This window comes from Osmerus mordax, chromosome 21 (genome assembly GCF_038355195.1).
Source record: "Osmerus mordax isolate fOsmMor3 chromosome 21, fOsmMor3.pri, whole genome shotgun sequence".
NCBI classification, from domain to species: Eukaryota; Metazoa; Chordata; class Actinopteri; order Osmeriformes; family Osmeridae; genus Osmerus; species Osmerus mordax.
The window spans coordinates 13,008,469-13,032,044 of NC_090070.1; the positions used below are offsets into that span (position 1 = coordinate 13,008,469).

At 51.7% G+C, this 23,576-nt stretch overlaps 5 protein-coding genes across 5 annotated transcripts; 1 reads left to right on the forward strand and 4 right to left on the reverse strand.

Moving 5' to 3' along the window:
* Positions 1-584: 584 nt before the first annotated feature.
* akap8l (A kinase (PRKA) anchor protein 8-like) lies at positions 585-7,792 on the reverse strand. The gene is made up of 12 exons (XM_067258965.1): positions 7,786-7,792; positions 7,133-7,412; positions 4,898-5,531; positions 3,564-3,729; positions 3,423-3,472; positions 3,109-3,139; positions 2,764-2,935; positions 2,469-2,610; positions 2,281-2,386; positions 1,977-2,107; positions 1,773-1,868; positions 585-1,671 (listed from the first exon to the last, which is right to left on the reverse strand). Exons 1-12 carry the CDS (start codon positions 7,790-7,792, stop codon positions 985-987), a joined length of 2,502 nt encoding a protein of 833 aa, XP_067115066.1. The 3' UTR covers positions 585-984.
* An 887-nt stretch (positions 7,793-8,679) lies between these two features.
* On the reverse strand, positions 8,680-12,960 carry ptcd1 (pentatricopeptide repeat domain 1). The gene is made up of 8 exons (XM_067259061.1): positions 12,235-12,960; positions 11,795-11,935; positions 11,315-11,533; positions 10,902-11,003; positions 9,928-10,644; positions 9,711-9,827; positions 9,427-9,609; positions 8,680-9,173 (listed from the first exon to the last, which is right to left on the reverse strand). The coding sequence occupies exons 1-8, from the start codon at positions 12,739-12,741 to the stop codon at positions 9,048-9,050; spliced, it is 2,112 nt and encodes a 703-aa protein (XP_067115162.1). The 5' UTR covers positions 12,742-12,960; the 3' UTR covers positions 8,680-9,047.
* Positions 12,961-13,585: 625 nt separating this feature from the next.
* fbxl18 (F-box and leucine-rich repeat protein 18) lies at positions 13,586-17,390 on the reverse strand. Its single transcript, XM_067259059.1, has 6 exons — positions 17,269-17,390; positions 16,607-16,804; positions 15,937-16,422; positions 14,622-15,706; positions 14,279-14,497; positions 13,586-13,970 (listed from the first exon to the last, which is right to left on the reverse strand). The coding sequence occupies exons 1-6, from the start codon at positions 17,317-17,319 to the stop codon at positions 13,814-13,816; spliced, it is 2,196 nt and encodes a 731-aa protein (XP_067115160.1). The 5' UTR covers positions 17,320-17,390; the 3' UTR covers positions 13,586-13,813.
* Positions 17,391-17,495: 105 nt separating this feature from the next.
* Positions 17,496-18,683, forward strand: zgc:136439 (uncharacterized protein LOC678627 homolog). The gene has a single exon (XM_067259101.1). It carries the CDS (start codon positions 17,668-17,670, stop codon positions 18,508-18,510), a length of 843 nt encoding a protein of 280 aa, XP_067115202.1. The 5' UTR covers positions 17,496-17,667; the 3' UTR covers positions 18,511-18,683.
* Positions 18,684-19,200: 517 nt separating this feature from the next.
* actb1 (actin, beta 1) lies at positions 19,201-23,350 on the reverse strand. Its single transcript, XM_067259095.1, has 6 exons — positions 23,244-23,350; positions 21,937-22,061; positions 21,464-21,703; positions 20,559-20,997; positions 20,248-20,429; positions 19,201-20,026 (listed from the first exon to the last, which is right to left on the reverse strand). The coding sequence occupies exons 2-6, from the start codon at positions 22,057-22,059 to the stop codon at positions 19,883-19,885; spliced, it is 1,128 nt and encodes a 375-aa protein (XP_067115196.1). The 5' UTR covers positions 22,060-22,061; positions 23,244-23,350; the 3' UTR covers positions 19,201-19,882.
* Positions 23,351-23,576: the final 226 nt, after the last annotated feature.

Below are 23,576 nucleotides of genomic sequence, written 5' to 3' on the forward strand. Positions count from 1 at the left end.
AACCTTCCACGTTATATTAAAAACTAAACAAAAAGAAATGTATACATTCACACAGTGCAACTTTTTGCTTTTCCTCAACCATTATTTTCTACTATTATTTTCCTTTGTATTAGGATACACTGAGTTCAATTAGGCAATTTCTGTATCAAATGTAACACTTTGGTATTTCTGGTACATCTGGAAGTTTCATTCAGTGTTCATATTTAGGTGGTTTTAATGTAAGAAACAAAGTTATCAATACCTTTTTGAATAACCAATAAAATCCAAACGTTTTATTAATTGATGGAAAACTACTCAGGACTGTTTCTGGACTTTGCAGGTATAAACATAAAAAAAAGGTTTTGAACGGGCTCAGGGTAAAGATTGATTTTACTAGACCTAGTATACTAGATACTGCAGCATTAGTCCACGAGAGGGCGACATTCACCACCCTCTCTTTGGAGGCATGTTTGAGTCCGACAGGAGGCAGCGATCTAGCAGTACAACTGGCCCCAGCTTGGCCTGCTCTAGAACCACCTCTGAATAAGACATGTTCCATGCCGAAAACTTGAAGCAAACAAACCAAGCCAACAATAAACTGTTATAAAGGAGTTATAAATGTTTATTTCAATCAACCCAAAAAAGGAAAACAAAAACACAAGCACTTTAAAAAAAAAAGACAAAGTCAATAAACCCCCAAAACAGAAAACACAAAACATCATAATTCAGTCCCGTCAACTGAGTGTTGCTGTTGTGTCATTATAATGTACACGGCCAAGCAGCCCTCCCCCTGCCCAGACTACCACAAAGGCACAACATGAACTCAGAAACACACAAAAAACTAGGCATGTATAACCGTTTACTGTTAGAGGGTTGTGTTTGAGAGAGTTTTGGAGAGAAGGGGTGGGGAGGTGCGATGTTTATGAATTAATCTGATTGGCTGTTGCGTGAACTGGGGTTGGGCAGGGGGGCTGTGATTGGTCCAGAGTGAGGTTGGGAGGAGGGCTACTCTATGACTACAACTCCGTTGGAATCTTCCTCCTGCAACAACTCCTCCTCCTCCTCATCCCCCAGAACTGCCTCAATCCCTTCCTCCTCTCCATCATCTCTTCCTCCCTCTACCTCTCCTTCTACTCCTTCATCTATCTCCTCATCAACCAAGAACGCCTCCTCATCCCCAACTTCAAACCCTTCCTCCTCCTCATCTTCCAGTCCTGCCTCCCCCTCTCCTTCTCCTCGCTGCTCCTCAGGTCTCTTCTCCTCACCCTCTACCCCTCCTCGCTGCTCCTCAGGTCTCTTCTCCTCCTCCTCTCCTCGCTGCTCCTCAGGTCTCTTCTCCTCCTCCACCTCCTCCCCCTCTCCTCGCTGCTCCTCAGGTCTCTTCTCCTCCTCCACCTCCTCTCCTCCTTCGGCCACCTCCACTCCCTCTTCTTCCTCCATCTTCTCTTCCTTGTTCCCATCAGCTTCAGCGGCAGTCTGTCCCGCCTCTGGCCCCGCCCCTTCCAAATCTGGCCCCACCTCCTCTGTATCTGGCCCCTCTCCCTCCAAACCCGCCCCCTCTGGCCCCGCCCCTTCCACTCCTGTCTCGGTCTCCGACTGCATCTCATTAGTCAGCTCCGCCTCGGCCACCTCCATCGCCATGGAGTCCTCGGGGTCCTGGTCGTCGTGGTTACCGGTGAAAGGGTTCTCACCCTGCAGGAGAAGAGAGAGGACTGAGCGAGTGTGTACCTTGAGGTAGGCAGCTCTCCAGCTTGTTAGAGACGTGTGTGTGTGTGTGTGTATGGTGTGTGTACCTTGAGGTAGCTCTCCAGCTTCTTGCCGATGACCTTGTGGTTTAGGATGCTGCGGGCCACAGACAGACTGGCTCTCTTGGACTGCTCCATCATGCCCTGGGGTCAGAGGTCACACCACAAGGGGGGTCACAACACATACTCCAACCAAACGCACTCAACGTGTGGCGTGTGTGATGGTGAGTGTGTGAGCGTGTGAGTGTGTACCTTGCGGTTGTAGTTGTGGTCGGGGGACTTGAGGTGTTTTTGGATGAGGTGGTGCTGCATAGGGATGAACAGATCACAGGCTGCACAGTGGGCCGCCTCCACTTTCCTCATGAAGTGCTCCATACCTAGCTCTGCAGGAGAGAAGGGTTATTCACACACACACACACACACACACACCTCCATGCCTAGCTCTGAAGGAGAGAAGGGTTATTCACACACACACACACACACACACGTTGACATGTCAATGATGTCAACGTGTGTGTGTGCCTCCATGCCTAGCAGGAGGGTTCCCTGTACGTACCCCTGGTGAGGTCCTGCTCCCGGTACACCTGACACACTGCAGCACTGTGGTTCTCCATCTGACTGGTCCTCTGCTCAGTCTTCTGGTACTTGTTCATGAGGTACTCCTGTCTCACACACACACACATACGTTACAGAGAGCGAGCAGGTCGGCATGGTACCTGTGCGTGTGTGTGTCTCTGTGTGTACCTGTAGGAAGTCTGTGGTGGGCTTGGTCAGCTGGTTGGACAGGAACTTGAAGTGCTCCTTGTGGAAGCGGCTCTCTAGATGGGCAGCCATGTCCTCCTTGTAGAAGGAGCGGAACTTACACACCGAACACGCGAACATCACCCTGCAACCAATCACACACAGTGTCACTGGGAGCACGGCCAATCAGAGCCTGGCAAGTTGGGAGGTGAGGTGGGTAGAGGGAAGTTGGAGTGGTACGAGGACAGAGCAGGAGAGAGGAAGAGAGCAGGAGGAGGTGGGGCGGGGTGATCCTGACCTCTGAGTGTTAAGCTTGACCCCTGACCTTTCCAGGAAGCCCCTCCTCTTCCTGAGCTTGGGGGTCTTGTCCTGGGCAGGGGGCGTGGCCTGGGCAGGGGGCGTGGCCTGAGCAGGGGGCGTGGACTGCAGCTTCTTCTTCATCTGGGAGATCTCCTCCTGCATGCTGAGGGCTGGAGGGGAGAGAGACACCCAGAGTAAGAGACAGAGAAACACCCAGAGTAAGAGACAGAGAGAGAGAGGGGAGAGAGACATCCAGAGTAAGAGACAGAGAGACACCCAGAGTAAGAGACAGAGAGAGAGAGGGGAGAGAGAGAGGAACGATGGAGGGAGTGTAGATCAGTACCTTTGTCTCCATCTGCAGGGGCTCTGGCTTCCTGTAGAAACACAGTAGTGTTAGTCACCACTCACACCCCCCCAGGACCCCCCCTCCGACTCATCCCCACTCACCCCCCCCCCGACTCATCCCCACTCACCCCCCCCCCCCCGACTCATCCCCACTCACCCCCCCCCCCCGACTCATCCCCACTCACCCCCCCCCCCCCAGGACCCCCCCTCCGACTCACACCCCCACTCACCCCCCCCCCTCCGACTCACACCCCCACTCACCCTCCCCCAGGACCCCCGCTCCCCCCCAGCAGTAGCTGGCTCTGTACTCACAGCAGATGGGGTCTTGATCTCCTTGGTGTCTCCGTTGTTCGAGGCAGCTTCTGCAGATCAGACGAGCAGTTTAGACCCAAGCTCAGGGTGGACATGCATGTGTGTGTGTGTGTGTGTGTGCGCATGTGCATGCGTGTGTACCATGGCTGGGGTCAGGCCCTGCAGCCTCGGTCTTGTTCATCTTGGACTCTGGTTCGTCTGCAGCTGTCAGAGTCTGCTTGCGTTTCTTCTGCCCGTCGCGCTGTGGCCGAGTCTGCTGCTGCTGTGGTGGTGGTGGTGGTGGTGGATGTTGTTGTTGTTGTTGTTGCTGGGGGATGGACACACCATCAACACACACTACCAACGTACACACACACACACACTCACCAAGCATCTACACACACTCCCTCACACAGGCCATCATCATCATCACTCACCCCACACACAAACACCTAGCATCTACACACACACACACACACACACACACACTATTTAAACACACACTCCTAGTATTGTGCCTACACCACCCCTTTCTAACATAGGCAAACACCTAGGGAGCATACACACACACACACACACACACACATTAAACACATGCACTACAGACAGAAGACTCCACAATCTTACACACAGATGCAATAAACAGTTCAACAGACAACTCTAAACACACACACCATTACCCCTCCGTTCCACACACACACACACCATCCCCACTAAACACACAAACCATTTCTCCACTCTAGACACACCATCTCAACACACACACACACTGTATCTCCACTCAACACACACTGGATGCGATCACGGCAGTGCTGTTTCGTTCTTCCCCTTTAGAGGTTTGGGATTGATTGACACATGTCCTGAAGATGCTTAAACCATGTAACCATCACTGGCCCTCTGCTGTCACTGGGCCTCCCAGCATCACTGCAGACATCAGACCACCCACTGAGCTAAAACACAGAATGCCCATTTAGCAGAAATATCTCCCTTAAGGACTTCCCCTTTGTAGCGCTGTAACCATTAGCCATCGTAGCGTTAGCATTAGACCATGTAAAATTAGCATTAGCCTTTGTCGGCATCGGCCCTCGTAGCGTTAGCATTAGACCTTGTAAAATTACCATCAGCCCGTGTAGCATTAGCGTTAGCTTTGACTGTGTGGGGATGGTAAGGGGTGGGCCGGCAGGTGTTCGGGACACAAAATCAACAAGAACCCAAATTAAACGGATAAAAAGTCGATTAAAATAGGCAGAACACTGTGTTGGTGAAGGGGGCTTGGGGCTCATTCAGGATGTGGCCCTGAAGCATGTGAACTCAGCTGGCCGAGGGGAGGAGGGGGCGTTGCATTATGGTGACGTAATGGTCAGACAGGCCGTAGGTCAGGGGTCATTATCGGCAGACAGGCCATAGGTCAGGGGTCATTATCGGCAGACAGGCCATAGGTCTTGTCCAGGGCTGTGACCACGCACCACCGGGGGTGGGGGGGTGGGGGTACTTACTCGGTTGAGGGGTCTCTTCCGGCCACGCTGGCGCCCGGCCCTGGGCCCCCCTCCAAAGTGCCTCCCTGGGAAGTCATGTTGCGGGCCGGGGGGCCCCTGGTGGTGGGCCGCCCCGCCCTCGGAGTACATCCGGTGGGACAGGAGTGACGGGAGCTTCCCTCGGCCCCCCGGGGAGAGGCCGTGAGGGTGGGAGTGACCTCCTCCCCGGCCTCCACCTCCCATGGGAGTCGGGTCGGACCTGCGGCCTCCAAACCCTCCCCCTCCTCCTCCTCCTCCTCGGCCTCCAGGGCCCCCAGGACCTCCTCCCCTCCTGGGGGAGCGTCGGCCTGCTCCTGCCCACCCCCCCGCTCCTCCTCCTCCTCCTCCCAGACTGCTGGAGAAGGGGGAGTCTCTCATGGCCTGTCGCATTTTAGCGACCCCGTAAGAGGAAGGGGAGGGGCTGTCGAAGCCGCCTCCCCCCAGACCGACTCCGCCCCCGACTCCTCCTCCTCCTCCTCCAAAGCCGGACCCCCCTCGCGGGCTCAGCATGTCGCCGCCCCTCCCGTCGCCGTAACCGTAGTTACCGGAGCGGGCGTAGAGATCGCGGGAGGCGAGGGAGGACGGGCGCGAGTCGAAGGACTCGAACTGGTCAAACCTGCGGATGGATGGAGGGAGCAGAGGAAAGAGGGTGAGGGAGGGAGGGAGGGAACTACCTCCACCTCCTCCTCCCCCCTCCCTCTCTTCAAGCCTAGTTTCTCTCATGCGTATCACGATGAGGTTGTTAACTTGGACCAATACGTGCGTGACAGTCCTGGTGTCATCGACCAATCACAGTGCTTAACACTTGTGCCCCTCCCCTACTTGGGATCCAACCCTGGTGAGGGATGATGGGAAATGAAATTATTTACCCTCGATAGTTACTCTCACCCCCCCCCCTCCCCCCAACAGGGACTGGGCCTTTACAGAGGGGTGGGACAGACAGATTTGGTGGAGAACGGTAGGTCACAGAGAGACAGACAAGAGCTTTGTCCAATAGAAATCCTCTCCTCTCTGAGGAGGGTGGTTACCATTGCATCATACTGGGGGGGAGGGCAGGGGGTGGGGCACCCTGTCGATCTAATTAAAGTAAAAGGTGTGTGTGTGTGGGGGGGGGGGTGGGGAGGGTAGAGTTGACAGTAATCCCTCCCAGCCAATCAAATCGACCGCCCAGAGAGAGAGAGTTACCGTGTGGAGGATGAGAGAAATAGACAGTGGGTAAATAAAAACAAATAAAAAAAGAGGAAAAGAGATGTGGAGAGAGACCCTTCACATAGAGATCTACTGCAGGGGAGGAGAGAGATCTACTGCAGGAAAGAGAGATCTACTGTAGGGGCATGTCAGCAGTTCACGCCTCCAGGTATCCACAAGGGGAACTGTTCAGCAGATGGGATGGAATGGTTTACACGTAGCAGTTGATCTGCATTCTGCTCCACCACTGAGCTACACCCACCCACCCTGGCTTCAACTACCTAGAGAACCCTGACTCTGGTTGGGGGGGCTGTGTGTGTGTGACAAACTAAAGGTTCAGCTCCAGAGCCAAAACAAAGACCCCACCCAACCCCACCCTTGTTCCCATGGTATCCCAACCACACCCTTGTTGCCATGGTATCAACTAATCAATTATTATACACCCCCCCCCCCCGCCGTTGCTGTATACAGTCAGACACCACCGACACCAACAGCTAGCACTAGCCAGGATATCAGCTAGCGCTAGCCAGGATATCAGCTAGCGCTGGCCAGGATATCAGCTAGCGCTAGCCAGGAATTCAGCTAGCGCTATCCAGGATATCAGCTAGCACTAGCCAGGATATCAGCTAGCGCTAACCAGGATATCTTCTCTGTCCGTTATGATGCCTCTTCCTGCTGCTTCCTCTAAGCACCCAGCTGGTCAGGGATCCCGAGCACCCCTCCAGAATATTTTAACCACACCACTATATTCTCTCTAGTGCGTATCAATACCGACTGGTTGGATGGATAAAGGAGGGATATGAGAAGGAGCGAGGTATAAGGAGGGGGAATAAGGGAGGGGTGGATGGATAGAGGGAAGTTTAGGTGGAGGGAGGAGGGGGGGAAGAGGGTCAGTGGGCTGAGACTTCAGGTGAAGAGAGAAAGAAGATAAAGGAGGGAAAGGGGGAGAGTTGTCCCTAGGGGTGAAGTGAGGTACTGATCTGGAGGGGTTAACCATACAGGGCTGTAGGCTCTGTGTGTGTGTTTTACCTGTCGCTGCGCCCCCCTCCCTTCATGCCCCCCTCCAGCTGGGTCAGCATGTCCAGGCGCTGGTTGATCTTGGCGATGACCGCGTCCGCGCTGGTCCCTGTAGACGACAGCAGGGAGCTCCCAGAGAGCCCTCGCTTCATGTGCCCCCCACCCCCACCACCCCCACCCCCGTAGCCCCCTCCGTAGCCCCCCAGCCCCGACATGGGCTCCTTGTAGCCTCCTCCACCGCCTCCTCCACCACCTCCTCCTCCACCTCCATATAGGTCAAAACTGCCCGAGCCTGCAAGGAAAGATGGGGGGAAATCGAATCAATCTTACACCGGGATAACATGTCTAAACTAAGGCTAAATTGTTGTATTTTCCAACAATTAACAATTTATTGTATTTCACCTTTATTTAGCCGGGAAAGGCTCAGAGATGTAAAATCACTACAGCACTAAGTCAATACATCGTCGCAACAACTACAAATAATGTAATAACAGAATAAGTCGGTGGAGCAAAATAAAATCATAAAACTTTAAAAACATTTACAGGTCTGGGAGTCGGCCACAAAATACGTCAGCAATGAAAAAGCTTTTCAAGTTGATGGAGCCGCTTACATATAACACATTATGTACACAATGTCCTGGGTGGGTCACGGCTAGCTAGCTCACCAGCCATATACCGCGATTAGCGGTGTGGCTAGTCCAGATCTTAGCTGTGTTCAAACTTAATTACCTCTGTTTCCTGACTGTGCACCTCCTCCGCCGCCGCCTCCACCCCAGCTGGAGTATCCTCCTGTAAGAAAGGCCGTTTAAAGAAAGGTGCCAGATGCATACTGATGCGATGAAATAAGCCAACTCTTGGCTAGTAATGAACAGTCAGCTAGCTAGAGCTAGCGATCTAGGCTATGCTAGTAGGCTAACAAAGGATACCCAGTAAGGCTAGCTAGCTACTTTTGCTACTACTGGCTACTTAGCTAGGTAGCGAAGACGTGCTAATAACGTTAACAGACATTGTTCGTGAGTTACACCCGGTGAATAACGTGATTGATTTAACTATGCTACTGCGATAGCTGATGATGTAGGTCATTAGTGCAAACGACAAGGCAGCCATTTTATTAGTTATCTCGTTGGCCAAAATGAGCTTGCTAATTCTACATACCAATAGAGATGGTTTGCTAGCAGACGACTCCATTTTAACAAGACGGTCTGGTTAGGTATAAGCTCTCCTGGGTTAAATCATAGTCGCTGAGGTTAGCTACATGAATGCATGTTCGTATAGTACATACCTGAACCGTAGCCACGGCCGTCCATATTTCGGATGAGGATAGTTTGTGTCGGTTAGAGATTGGGTGCGAGCTAGCTATAACAACGCAATCTGAAAAAGGATCACACCGGGACTACCGTGGCACGCTCGCTAGTTTCTTTGATATGGACACAGAGCAACGCCTTCCCTGTTCACTGATTGGTTGTGACATCTCCTAGCTATTTAAAAGTGCGCCTTCAAGAAGGGTCTTCGATGTTTAGAGGCTAAACAATTTTTTTTTGTCAAGCAATCGAGTACTCAATATTTCAAAAACTTTTAATTATTATTCCAATGCAAAGTACGCTATACATACACACGTACGCAGTTATTTGACTTGACTGAAGGAATCCGAGCCAAAGCACAACATTGCCCCTGCAGTGCAGCCAGAGTATGGAGTGAGATTGTAGATTTACATTTTACATTTAGTCATTTAGATGTATCTTACATTTGAGAAACTGATTGTAGTAAACTGATTTGAGAAACTGAGTTACGAAAAATAAGAATAATTGCCACCAGTTTTTCAAACTACAGTTAAGAGATAATTTTTTTCACTTCCGATTTCTCACTGCATACCAGAGCAGTCTGTGTGCTGCTCTGAGAAGATGGCTGGGGTATGTTCAGTGGTCTATTAGGGCTGCTGTTCTCGCCCCCAGGGTCTGGACGGAGTTTCCTGAGCCGGCATGGAACTCAGCCACTGCTGGTAGTAACCACGGAAACCGTCGATCTGGTTCAAATAGTTGTTCCTGGATTTATACTGAGAACGAGGTAGAGAGGAAGAGAGAGGGAGGGTAGAGAGAGGGGGAGAGAGAGAGAGAGAGAGAGGGAGGGGGAGAGAGAGGGAGGGAGGGGGAGAGAAAGAGGGAGGTGGAGAGAGAGAGGAGGGAGGGGGAAAGAGAGGGAGGGAGGGGGAGAGAGAGAGAACATTTAGAAAGATAATGAGGAAACAACACACATACACACACTTCAACTTTGACTCTAAACACACACACACCCACACACACACTTACCTGGTCGTAACCAGGTGGGTATTGAGCAGCGAGCTCCAGCTGCTTGATGATGACATCGTTGGGTGGGACGTCCAGGTGTTTCATGCTCTTAATCACTTCCTTCAGGTACAGGAAGTTAAGCCTCCGAGCAGCGCGGCCAATCAGAGCGGAGAACACATGCACGCTCGGCTTCAGCCCCGCCTCCTACAGGAAGCACAGTCATCGATTAAGAAAAGACAACCTGATTGGGTCTACCTAGTGTGTGTGTGTGAGTGTGTATATATGTGTGTGTGTGTGTGTCTCACCTCCATGTCTTTCAGAAGCTGCAGTCCATCCTTCTTCTGCACACAGCCCAGAGCGAGACCACCGTAGGTCTGCATGTCAGCACATATACCTTTCTGGGTCATCACACACACCATCTCCTGCCAGCACACACACACACACATTAGGCTCACATAATGGACTTGTGTGTTTTCAGGTCTGTGTGTGTATGTATGTATATGTGTGTATGTGTGTGTGTACCTTGGCTCCGTCCAGATCTCCTGCTCTAGCAGCCCTCCGAACGAGGCTGTTGAAGAACGCCACATCCAGCTTCACCTTGTGTTGCTTGGCAACCTGCAACAGGCTCAGCAGTGATTGGCTCCCCGGCTCCATGGTGTCAGCCAATAGAGAGAGGGTTTTGACGTCGGGTCGGCACCCATCTGTGGCCATCTTTTCAAGGACACCTTCAGCCCCGCCCACAAGAGCTAGCCTATCAGAAGCTCCTGTAACCGTTCCCAAGGAAACCACACCCGTGTTGGTTACCCATAGGTCCAGCAGGTTGGGAGGGCGGGCACTGTCCACTGACTGACAGGCTAGTGAGCCAATGGGGGCCTCTTGGTCGTCTCTTCCTGGTACGAGGAGGGTGGAGCCCCCAGCGTCTTCCCCTCTCACCGTTACTGCGGGGATCGCGGCATGAATGCCTGGGTTGCTGTGGCAACCGGGGTCGTCGTCATGGCCACCGGACGGTGTAAACAGCTGGGCCTCCAGCAAGTCAACGTCCAGCGGAGCTCTGCCCCCAGAACCCCGCTTGACCTTCGACCCCCTCTGGCCCCCCTGCCTCCCCCCCTTCTCTGGGGTCAGCAGCAAGGCTGAGGCCAGCGCAGTGTCACCTATCCCACAATCCCTTGCGGCCCGGAGCAGCAGGTTGTAGTTCTTAAGGTCAGGGCGGAGCCCCATCCTCAACATCTGACGCCACACCTGACACACAGAATCAGAATCAGAATGGGATTTATTCGCCATGAAAGTTTGCACAGACAAGGAATTTGCTTTGGCAGGAAGGTGCATACAATAAACATATACCTAAAATTTAAATATGTGGACTAACTATACTAAGGGTACATAAACTAGCAGTACTAAGTGGGATAGAGCAGATCTCACACACACACATATTAAATGTATCCCAGTCAGTCAAATGTTGGGTGAAGTGAAGGCCAGTCCACTCAGGTGTGTTGTACCTGCAGAGCCAGTCTGAATCCTGCCTCCCTGTCTCTCACACACCCCATTAGCAGGTAGTGGAACGTCTCCTGGGTGACGGCATGGCCACTCTGGAGGATCTCCTACACACAATTTTAAATTACATTTAGTCATTTAGCAGACGCTCTTATCCAGAGCGACTTACAGTAAGTACAGGGACATTCCCCTGAGGCAAGTAGGGTGAAGTGCCTTGCCCAAGGACACAACGTCAGTTGGCATGACCGGGAATCGAACTGGCAACCTTCGGATTACTAGCCCGATTCCCTCACCGCTCAGCCACCTGACTCACCTAAATACACTTTATTAAAAAAGGCTAGGATCAGCCTCACTGTGAATAGCTTCAACACAACAGGCAGGACAGCCAGATCATCTACATCAACACACACACGTGTACCCTGAGTGTGTGCAGGCAGGCGCGGAGATGATTGGTCAGGGCGTGGGTCTTCAGGAGGGCGTGGAAGGTGATGTCATTCAGGGTGTGGTTCTTCCGGCGCAGCTCCTGTTCCAATCGCAGCGCCTGTTGCAACCCTGACTGTTTCCACGGCGACTCGGCACAGGCATTGAACAAGGCGGTGTAGGTGGCGTCCGTGGGAACCAGGCCTCGCTTCTTCATCTAGGGGGGGGGGGGAGTTAGGACATACACACAGGAACACACACACAGGAACACACACAGACACACAAACACAGACACACACACAGACACATGCACACACAGACACATGCACACACAGGGACACACAGACACACGCACACAGACACACAAACACAGGGACACACAAACACAGGGACACACACACAGACACATGCACACACAGACACACGCACACACAGGGACACACAGACACACGCACACAGACAGGGTGGATGTGCGTACATGGTTGTAGAGTCTGAAGGCCAGTTTGAGGTTGCCTGAGCGTCCGCAGCCCCCTATGAGCAGCGTGTAGTTGAATTCCTCTGGCTGCAGCCTCTCTCCCCGCAGCATGTCCTCCTGGAACAGCTCCAGGGCCTCGCTCAGCTGTTACCACGGAGACACGTTACCATGGGGACACGGGGGACGATGTAAACATGGAGACACATGAGGGGAGGCAATGTTACCAAGGAAACATAAGGGTGGAGATGGGGCGGGCGACATAGAAATGGAAGAAGGAGAGGTGATTGACAAGAAGTAGGCCTAGGCGGGGTAGGAAACACCAGGTGACCAATAGGATGAAGGAGAGGGGACAGAGATCAGAGGCACGCGGGAACTGGGACGGGCTTGGATCTGTCCGAGCAGTTCTCAACACGATAGAGACGGAGGGAGAGAAGTTCTCTAACCTTGTTCTCCTTGATTAGTTTCTTGCACTGTAGAAAGTACCAGTAGGGAGTGTTCCTCCTTCCAGTTCGAGACCTGAAAGGCACCGGGTCCGTGTCTTCGTTCTCTCCGTCCTCCTCACTGCCATCCCGGAACCTCATGTCCCGTAGCTGCGGGGAGGTCTTTCGGAATGACCGCTTCGAGGCGAAGGCGCCGGACAACGTGCCGAAGCGTTCCTCGGGTAACTCGTTTTCATCCTGGCTAGGCTGGACGGAGACAGATCTTGGTAGGTCCAGATGTACCGGGTTGACAAAATTCTCCCTCGGTTTCCGATCACTCGCCATTGACACCGAAACGGCAAATCCTTTCCATTGGGTGTCAGTAACTGACGCCCGTTGAAACGGGCAGAGACCCTTACCGGTGAATACCGTCGAAAGATCCCGTGTCTTTGGAACTGAAACGTACCTGACACCGTAATCAACTATACATCTTCCGTTTTTCAAGCACGAACGAGAGACACAGGGGAACATTATTTTGTAACGTTAGCTAGACTAACAGGAGACGTTTAGCTAGAAGGTAGCTGTAAATTCAACTTAAGTCAATATCAAACTAAAATGGTTTCCGGAAGGTCACAAACCATTTAGGCTTATGTGGCAAAAAATGACAAACGAAATTGATAATCCACAATTGGCGATTCTGTCATCTTTATTCTTCGTAAACACCAGATCAGCCAGCAGCAAGCATGTTGAGCTTGTTGTCCAGTGATGGATGCTAAGCAGACATGACGAGTACATAGCCGAGAAGCTGGAATACAATTAAAGAAATTAAACGCATTTCTCATTGCTGTTCTATAGAAAATTCCGTATGGTCAAATATGATCAAGCATATTCTATTATAGACTACAATTTTTCCATAACCCTTGAAATCAACAAACAATCCCAGGATGATTTCAACAGAAGATCGCCGAAAGATATTGATTAGTTTTCCTGTCAGGTTTAGAGGTCACTCGTCGAGATCTGAACCAAGCAATACTGCCCTTGTCTGGTCAGACTGGGAACTACAGTGCACAACAAGTTTGCATCATTGATGAGTACTTGATGAGGACTCCACTCTATTGTACTCTATTGTGCTCTGCTTTACTCTGTTTTAGACTTTGCTGTTCTCATCTCCCCACTTCTCATCTCTCCTCTCTTTTCACAGTGTATGTGGAAAAAACGTTTTGAAAGGTTGAAAAAATATGATTTGTTTAGGGCCCCCAAAACCCTGCCCATGTTCCTGACTACAGCAGCTCTTTTTTAAACAAATTTGATAATTTCTGAAAGACGAAGAGATAAACTTGTGTGTGTGTCAGATACTCCATACAGACAGAGAGTCATCACAAGTACATCTTTATTATCATAAATAATATACTGTGATATGACTCCCACATTGTGAACAAGACAGTCCTTTTATGGCACAAAACAGCAACCACAGGAAACTCCTTATATGGAGATCCCACCTGTCCTTCCCTTTTGATTGTGATTGGACAGCGCAGGCACGGAAGTCCCGCCCTCTTAGCGTGATTACACTCCTTCCCAGGGTGTCTTGGGGTGGCATGCCATATCACCATGGTGACCGGGGCAGGGTCTGTGCCACCCGACTCTGGAACAAGGTCACCTGATCCAAGAGGGGGAGGGGCGTTTCTCTGATGACCAATGGCAGGTCTTCATGGAGCAGAGGGTAGATGACCACACTGAGAGCAGGGCGCTCTGAAGAGAACCTGGAGGCAGGGAGGCAGGGAGGGAGGGAAGTCAGAGGAATGAGAAGTAGAAAGCGGGGGAGAGTGAGAGTGAAAGAGAGACATACAGAGAGTGAGAGTGCAAACTGGTAACCATATTAGTGACACGCAGACAGAAATATACACAGATAAACAGGCAGACAGTCAGACAGACAGGTAGTCAGACAGACAGGTAGCCAGACAGACAGGTAGCCAGACAGACAGGTAGTCAAACAGTCAGACAGACAGGTAGTCAGACAGACAGGTAGTCAGACAGGCAGGTAGTCAGACAGACAGGTAGTCAGACAGACCTGTCCAGTAGAGTCTTCTGAAGCGTGCGACAGGACACCAGGGTTCCGCCCATGAACATGTGACACATGACAACGTCACGGCAACGCTCCATGAAGGTCGCCACGGCGTCGGGCTGGAAGGTTCCGTTGCGTGAGACGAGGCAGAGCCGCTGCAGCCGGGAGCAGCAGGAAAGAGCCTCGAAGAACGCCGAATTAGCACTGAGGTAGGGCTGCTCCAGCCTGCACACACACACAACCACACACACACAAAAAATAAGTCAAATAATAGTTTGCTCACTCCTTGTGTGTTTGTGTATGGTGTGTGTATGGTTGTGTGTGTATGGTTGTGTGTGTGCATGCTAACCTGAGCTCCTGGAGCTGGCTGCAGTGCTGCAGAGCTTCCAGCAGGGCGGCGCTGTAGCTCATGGTCTTTAAGGAGCCCAGGTTGGCCAGAGACAACACCTGCAGCTCCCGGCACCGCTGGGCCACCCGCACCAGCCCCGCCCCCCTGGCCACACCCGGCACCCCCGCCAGCGTCAGCTTCCGTAGCCGCGGCAACTCCTGCAGGGCGGCGATATGGGCGTCGCCAACGACCCTCGCCCAGGCGCATGCTCGAGGCTCCGCCCACACGCGCACGCACGCCTCCAGGCGGGGAAGCGCCGACACAAACCCCGGTCCCGTCACCTCCAGGACTTCCAGGGAGGGGCAGCCGGCCAGGAGGGCGCCCAGCCCCGAGGTGCCGTCCCTGGGGAAGGAGGGGGCAGAGTCTGGCCTGTAGCTCTGGAGCCCCACGCGGGGGGGCTTCCTGAGGCCCAACAGCAGGGCGGAGGGGGAGAGGGTGTGTGTGGGGGCATGTGTGTGTGTGTGGGGGCCGTCGGCCAGCGCGCACACAGGCAGGGAGAGCGAGCGGAGGTGTGTGAGCCTGGCCAGGCTGGCGCACAGGTGTGTGTCTCCGCCCAGCCCCGCAGGGTTGTCGTGGTGATAGTGTGTGTGTGTCAGGTTGAGGTGTGCGAGGTTGGGGCAGCCCGTAACCAGCCGGTTCATCGTCTCGGCAACAAGCTCGTCCTCCCCACGTGCCCCGTTGCCCTCTGGGTAAGGGTTGTGGCTTATTCCACTGAGGTTCAGGCTGACCAATCGTGTCGCATCTCTGATTCCGTCCTCCAGCAACGACCGGACGATCTGCGGCCGTAACGCGGGGCAACGGCTGAAACTCAGGTGCTTAGGGGCGTTGCCGTTGAGAGCCCTCCGTAGTGACTCGGCGTCCAACCAGGAGCGAGGAAGCTGCAAGGCCTCCAGGTCACCGTGGCGACCCAAGGTCTGGGCCAATGAGGCGGCGGCTGGCCAGTGGGCGGGGTTGAGACCAGGAACTGAAACCAGGAAGACTCGGAGGTGTTCCGGAACACGGACGCTGAACACAGCCAGGTAGAGCAGGAGGAGGGTTTGGTTCACCTGCAACGCACACAGGTACACACACACACAGGTACACACACACACAGGTACACACACACAATGTTTATGCAACACACAAACATTGCCCAGATAAAAACTGTTGAATACAAGATCCTGCCACAGAAGCACTCACAACCACGCTCACATGCACACCCCCCCTCTCCCCCCCTCTCCCCCCCTCTCTCCACCCTCTCCCCCCCCCCCCCCTCCCTCTCCCCTCCCCTCCTTACCTCCCCAGGAGCGAGGCGGGCGGTGAACCACTGCAGCTGCTGGTAGTGTGGGACGCTGCTCTGCCCCACCATGAGCTGGCAGCACATGCTGGTGCCCTCCCTGGTCACCTCGGGGATCTCCAGCCGCAGCTGCAGCCGCTGCAGGCCGCAGCAGCAGGGCACCACACCGTAGCTGGGAGTCAGCAGCGTCTGCCTCAGAGCACGCACACGCCCCAGCGAATCACGCGCCTCCGCGCTCAGCTGGGCGGAGTCGAAGCCGGGAGCCACGTCGAAGGCCAGTGATTGGAGGAGAGGGAGGGATGAGAGGAGGCGGGAGAGGCGGAGCGTGGTGACGCGGCAACCGGACAGGTCGAGTTGAGTCACCGCCCGGCAACGATGGACCTGGTCGATGGTGGATCCGGATAGCCAATAGCAGCCGTTTAGGCTGAGGGACTGCACCTGATTGGACAGCTGCTTTAGCACCTGGCAAACGGTGGCGTCGCTGGCCTGGAGGAAGGGGAGGGGCCCGGGGACAGGAAAGAGGAAGCAGGGAACACTGTGAATGGTCACAGGATTTACGAAAGAACCAAGTGTGCCTATGAGTGAGTGTGCGTCTGTGTATGCCTGTCTGTCTGTGTGTGTGTGTGTGTGTGTGTGTGTGTTTATGTGTCTATGTGTCTGTGTGTGTTACCGTGTAGTCCTCAGTCAGGCAGACGTGGCTGAGCAGGGTCTTGTCGTGGCAGAGCGAGTGCATCTTGCGGCAGACGCGCGCCACGCTCAGTAGCAGGTCAGGCAGGGGCACGTAGCTCAGCACGCCCAGCAGGATCTCATCAGAGAAGTCCGACATGCCCACGGAGACGGCAGGAACGCCCTCCTCTCCACACACCTCCTGGGGACAGACAGGCAGGGAGACAGACAGGCAGGGAGACAGACAGACAGGCAGGTAGAGAGGCAGGCAAGCAAGCAGGCAGGCAAGCAGATAGACAGACAGAATCAGAGACAGCAGCTAAAACAGTAAACGTTATGTTTGTACAGCTCTACACAGAAACAAACCATAGCGTTCTATCCAGATAGGGACAGATGACACTGAACTACACTGGTAGCAGACTTCAGTGCACCAACAGAACGCCCCCCCGCCCCCCCGGCTAACTCACTGCAATCTTGCCACTTTGAGATACCCATTGGAAACAATAAATTATTTAAAATCAGTTAGGATTGAACGGTCAACTCATTAAAACTCACTGCAGTCTGGGTAGCGAGCCGGTGCAAGCTAAAGCTTGCTAGGTAAATATGTAGCTAGTAGGCTATTGTTTGGTATTCGGTACGGTTTCTGGAAAATATCCGTAAACTAACCTGCACAATTTGATTGTCCATGTTTTCATGTAAAGTTCCACTTAAAGACATGCTCGTTTTTAAGGGCGTTTCATGTGTGTAGTATTCTATCGGCGATGGTTTCCAGGGGCTATCTCGCCAGCGACATTACTTGGTTGAGACGTGGAACAAAAAGCTGTAGTTAGCTGTAGCGGAACACCGGAAGATCAGAAGTGACGGACTCACTTCCGCTCTTTTCAGTGAAACACGTAAACACCTAAGGAATCCGTTAACGATTTCTTCAAGTTAAGTTGTTCACTTTAGAGGAAATATTGAGGCTGGCTTCACATTGATCCGCTGGAATAACTAAGTAATAGTTTACACAGACTGTCAACAAATTATTTGTAGTACTGTGTCTGTGACCATATTATATATAGCCCTATGTGTGATCATATTAAGACGATGAAAGCTGTCATTCTTGCCGCGGGATATGGAACGAGGTTGCAAAGAGATGTCGAAAACAGCACCTGCGGAAGATTTAGCCACCTGTCTGGCATTTCCAAACCATTGCTTCCTGTGGGCAACTCTTCATTGATATCATACTGGGTTAATGCGTTGACTGCCACTGAATGTGTGGATACGATTTACGTGATTACAAATGCCCTGCACGAAGAGAAATTTCAGGAGTGGGCCAAAGATTTCCACAACGTTAAAATCCTCAGTGATGGAACAAGAAGCAATGAAGAGCGTCTTGGTGCAGTGTCCTGCCTTCAACTGTCTGTGAAGAACTTCATGATAAAGGATCATGTGGTCGTTATTGGAGGTGACACTCTCTTTAAGGAAGATTTCAGCCTCAACAAAGTAAAGGAGAAGTTTTGTGAACTTCAAGCAAAGAGTGAGGACAGCAATCTGGTACTGTCTTACCAGTGCAAAGACGAGGACACCTCTAAGTATGGCATATTGGAGGTGGATGAAGACCTCCGGGTGATGTGCATGAAGGAGAAACCACTGTTCTCAGAGACAAAATCGAGGAGGGCATGTCCCTGTTTCTATATTCTGTCCCAAACAAGCCTTCCTCTTCTAGATGACTTTCTGGATGCATTTAAGGAATCTGCCATTGAAGAGAAGGACGCACCTGGACATTTCTTGTCTTGGCTCATTCCAAGAAAACCTGTGTACACTTATGAGATCGATGGACGTTTTGATGTTGGAAACCTGCAATCCTATGTTGAATGTGATCTGTATTTTAAAGAACTTCACGATGTGAAGTCATACATGATATAGTAAACTGCAAAATACATTGACTGTGTCAGTACAACAGAACCTTTTTCTGTAACGTTATAATCATTAAAAACATTGATCAAATTTCCTGCCTATATTCCAGCTATATTACCTTTGAACATTCTAGAGATAAATTTGATTCCAAAATGTGTTTTGCAATTCATACATGTTTGATAAACGACCACTTAACTAAAAATAAATTTCACTTTATCCAAAGTAACTGTCCCAATTATTTTAGCTCCATTATCATACTGTTAATATTGTTTATATTGATGAGATCACTTTAGATTTAAAAGTTGTTTTGGGGGTAATGGGGCATTAAGTTACTTGGTTAACCCTTTAAATACCGTATTTACAGTAAGTCTGGCTGGAGCTGCGTTCCATTAGCGCACGGTCAAGTCTCGTTTTGTACACATTTATTCCAGAAATGTTACACACCACACTGGTCAAGACAAGTGATCAGAGTAGCATATTGGTTGCATTTGCTGATCGTTTTGATGGAATCAGCTGTACTTCAGCCCAAGTGCTTGCAACTGAAATGCCTAAATAACATTAAACATTTTACACCATCCTATCGTCCACATTAATCATTTAATATTTGTCATTTCTGAGATGGCAACTTGTGCTACTCTGATGGTTCTGTTTGGTCAGAGGTTGAAGTCTGAACCACAGGAGTGACGAGAGAAACAGGAGTTCATAGACATGTGCACTTTATTGAATTCTTATTGGTCGGTGTTGACAGTATCCCAGCAGCCCTCTCACCTCCCCAGACGGGGGGGTGAGGGGTGATGACAACCTTTACACTTTCATACAAAAGGTAAAGATTATTTTTTTGCATAACAAAACACAAAAAAACTGGACCAAGTATTTTTTTTCTCTTAAGGCTGAAAGTACAAAAAAAAAAACCGAACGACTTGACTCGATTACATAATTTACATATTAAGCAATACTAGGAACCAGGAGAGACTGAGTGTAAGCCCCGCCCCCCCAGCCCAGGAAACCTTCACAGAGGTAAATAAGGTGGGTGAACAGACAACTGGGACGACCTACACAACAAATATACAGGGATGATCCTCCCTCCCACAGGCCCCCTGCTGGGCCCTCGCCCCTGCACACACGAGGCAGGCAGGCTGTGGTTGCCCGGACGACGGGCCTCTTGGATGGAAGAGTGGGAGGGGCGGAGCGTGGGGGGGGGGGGGGGGTCGGAACTCTGCACACACCATTGTGTGTGAGTATGAGTGTGTGTGAGTATGAGTGAGTGTGTGACAGTGTGAGTGTGTGTGTGTGAAAGAGTGCATGTGTGTGCAGAGCTCAAGCGGTCACTAGCGGTGCGTGTAGTAAGAGGATGGGGGGGAGGGGGGAGGAGACAGTCTGTTTAGAAGCACTTCCTGTGGACGATGGAGGGGCCGGACTCATCATACTCCTGCTTGCTGATCCACATCTGCTGGAAGGTGGACAAGGAGGCCAGGATGGAGCCTCCGATCCAGACAGAGTACTTCCTCTCTGGTGGGGCGATGATCTGGAGACGGGAGGAAGAGCAGCCGTTAGACCTGAAGTAGACTCAGACGAACCCCATTACAAAGTTATTACGGCTCTAGCTGTTCCAGCATCTTGCACTTGGCTGGTAAAAACTTCTGCTTCACTGAACAAATTGCAATTATACAAATTGAAACTCTTGGAACATTAAGCTGGCCGGCGAGTTCTAAAGAAGCTTTTAGAGAGTATGTCTGTAGTCCACACCTTGATCTTCATGGTGGAGGGGGCCAGGGCTGTGATCTCCTTCTGCATGCGGTCAGCGATGCCGGGGTACATGGTGGTACCTCCAGACAGCACGGTGTTGGCGTACAGGTCCTTACGGATGTCGACGTCACACTTCATGATGCTGTTGAAGGTGGTCTCATGGATGCCGCAGGACTCCATACCTGAGGGAGGGAGTTAGAGATAAACATCTAGACCATCACCAGCAGGACATCCACCAGAACAGAAACCGAGGCCTTCAAACTAAGACCAGCGACAACCCAGTGCATCGTGGGATGTGCTGTGACACTCACCGAGGAAGGAGGGCTGGAACAGGGCCTCGGGGCAGCGGAACCTCTCGTTGCCGATGGTGATGACCTGTCCGTCAGGAAGCTCGTAGCTCTTCTCCAGCGAGGAGGAGGAGGCAGCGGTGCTCATCTCCTGCTCGAAGTCCAGCGCCACGTAGCACAGCTTCTCCTTGATGTCACGCACGATCTCACGCTCGGCCGTGGTGGTGAAGGAGTAGCCACGCTCCGTCAGGATCTTCATCAGGTAGTCGGTGAGGTCACGGCCAGCCAGATCCAGACGCAGGATGGCGTGGGGCAGGGCGTAGCCCTCGTAGATGGGCACTGTGTGGGTCACACCATCACCAGAGTCCATGACGATACCGGTGGTACGACCAGAGGCGTAGAGGGACAGCACAGCCTGGATGGCCACGTACATGGCGGGGGTGTTGAAGGTCTCGAACATGATCTGGAGAGGAGAGGAGGAGGGGTGAGGAAGAGTGACGCAACACCAGCAGGTCACTACACAGCACACAGCAGAGAGCCATGCACTAGACTAGAGACAAGTCGCTCAGTCAACAGGAGCACCGAGACACTTGTTATGTTTCCATCAAACGGTCCTGTCATTAGTAGAGTGAACATGAAGCAAGACTGGATCATCTTAGTGATGAGGCCCAAGGGGCCGGCATGCAGACAGGCAGCACACAGGAGGAGAGAAACCTGGAGCTTCCAGAGAGACTGACAGATCAGCAGGGCTGAGGAGAGAGGGCCTGAAGGAGGGCGAACGAGAACAAAAAAGGAACTCAAGAACAGTAAAGTAGGAGGTATGTTCAGGGGGGCTGCAGTTCTGAATAAGCCTTTTGCCCTGTTCACTTCCTGCCCCAAATGGATGGGAGGGTGAGAGAGAGAGAGAGAGAGACAGACTGAATCCACACCTGGGTCATCTTCTCCCTGTTGGCCTTGGGGTTGAGGGGGGCCTCCGTGAGCAGGACGGGGTGCTCCTCGGGTGCCACACGGAGCTCGTTGTAGAAGGTGTGATGCCAGATCTTCTCCATGTCGTCCCAGTTGGTCACGATGCCGTGCTCGATGGGGTACTTCAGGGTCAGGATACCCCTCTTGCTCTGGGCCTCGTCCCCCACATAGCTGTCCTTCTGGCCCATACCCACCATCACACCCTGGGGGAGGAGAGAGGGAGCTTAGTGGATTCAACAAAAGTACAGTATGCATGTTTCTGTAAAAAAAAAAATGTAGGTAAAAAAAAAAAAAAAGACTTAATTACATTTAGGAATACCAAACTTAGATGGGCATAGTATTTTGCCAAGTGAAATAAGGCAAAAGGAAATGAGCGAGTGAAAATTGTTGGTTAACTAAATTGTAGGTAAACACTTGATTGACATGTGTAGATTACCTGATGCCTGGGGCGACCGACGATGGAGGGGAACACTGCGCGAGGAGCGTCATCTCCAGCGAAACCGGCTTTGCACATACCGGAGCCGTTGTCAACGACCAGGGCGGCGATCTCGTCTTCCATTTCTGTACAAACAGGAACAAAAATGTGGAACCATTAAAATTGCGAACAAGCTATTCAGTGAGCTGTTGTACCACCGAGCGTCCGCAAGATGGCGCCGCAGCGCCCAGCTCCAGGGCCATGCCCAGTGCGGGAAGACAAAAGCCAGCTTCTCTTGGTCTAGTCATGGCCATATATGGGAATAGTTCGACCAGCTTAGTAAAAACTGCTGCTCGGCCCGTGACTGCCACCCCGCGTGCTGTTCTACAGCCGCCTGTGACAGCGAGGGGCCACTCCCTAATCCGAAACAAGGATAACCGTCCCCACGTCCCAGACCAACGCCCAATATGCGGTTGATGTCTATACAAAAATGTATAAACTCTAATGTCCCGGTACCACAAATGTCACAAAAAAGGTTCGAGACCGTTCGCAGGGCAAGTTACACTACGCGCTAACACCACACTAGTATAGTTAGCGAACCGGTCGTGTAGCTTTTCTCGGTAACGGGCTGACCCAAATGTCCTAGTTAATGAAAAGTAAAGCATTAACCCTTGTATAATTACCAATTTTTTCAAAAGGTTCAGTGCGCAGCTAACTTTAGCCGTTAAACCCTTAGCTAGCAGGCATTCAAGGGCGGCGGTCAACGTTAACGGCAGGATCATGTACGGTAGAGAGGGGTCGTGATGTAACCTCGGTTCATTAAGACTTGTGGCCGCTAACAGGCAGCTATGCCAAGCCGGTCCAGTATGCTAGCTCGAGCGGGACACACCCATGGCAACCAGACGCCATCGAAAAGAACAAGCCGTTGAAATTCAAATTCCTCAAACGCTGCCGTCCTACTAAGCCCTTTATAACATAAAAATCAAAGACAGGTAACACGGATCACCAAGTCGTCATCCTACTGCTCGATAACCAGGATAAATTAACTAGCTCCAAAGCTAACCATACAATTCGTTACTGTAGCGACTTTAAAGGGAGCCCTCGGAATGAATTAACTGGCAAAATGTCATTACTGTACATTACGTTAGCTACAGTACAGTAGCATATTGTAGTTTCTAGCTCCAGTAAAGATTTTAACGCGTGTCGAAGCAATGAATGGATAACACCAGCTCTACAGTATCAACAATATCTGGTCACATCGCCAACACTACAGCTTTTCAAACGATCTTAAGATCCATACTCAAGGCGGTACGCATTTTCGGTCTTACCTGTGTTTTAGGGAAGTGTTAACTGCAAAAGGCGAATGTATACGGGCGGTAGTCCGTTCTGCTAGATCGACTGTGGTAGAATGATGAAGCGTTGCCAAGGTGCTGGGTTTTATTTGCGCCCGCGCTGCAGCCCCTATCCATAAAAGGCAAACTTTCTGCACGGCGCGCTCTGATTGGCTCGAGCGCGTCCACTTGGAGTGGCGCATTCGGCCGGCTGAGGGACGGGGCAAGACTGGCAAAGCGGCCTACACTAAAATCATAAACTTTAAAAGATTATCGATTTGTCGTTGAGATCAGTGCTTTTGTATGAAAGCAAATTAGCCAGAGTTTCAT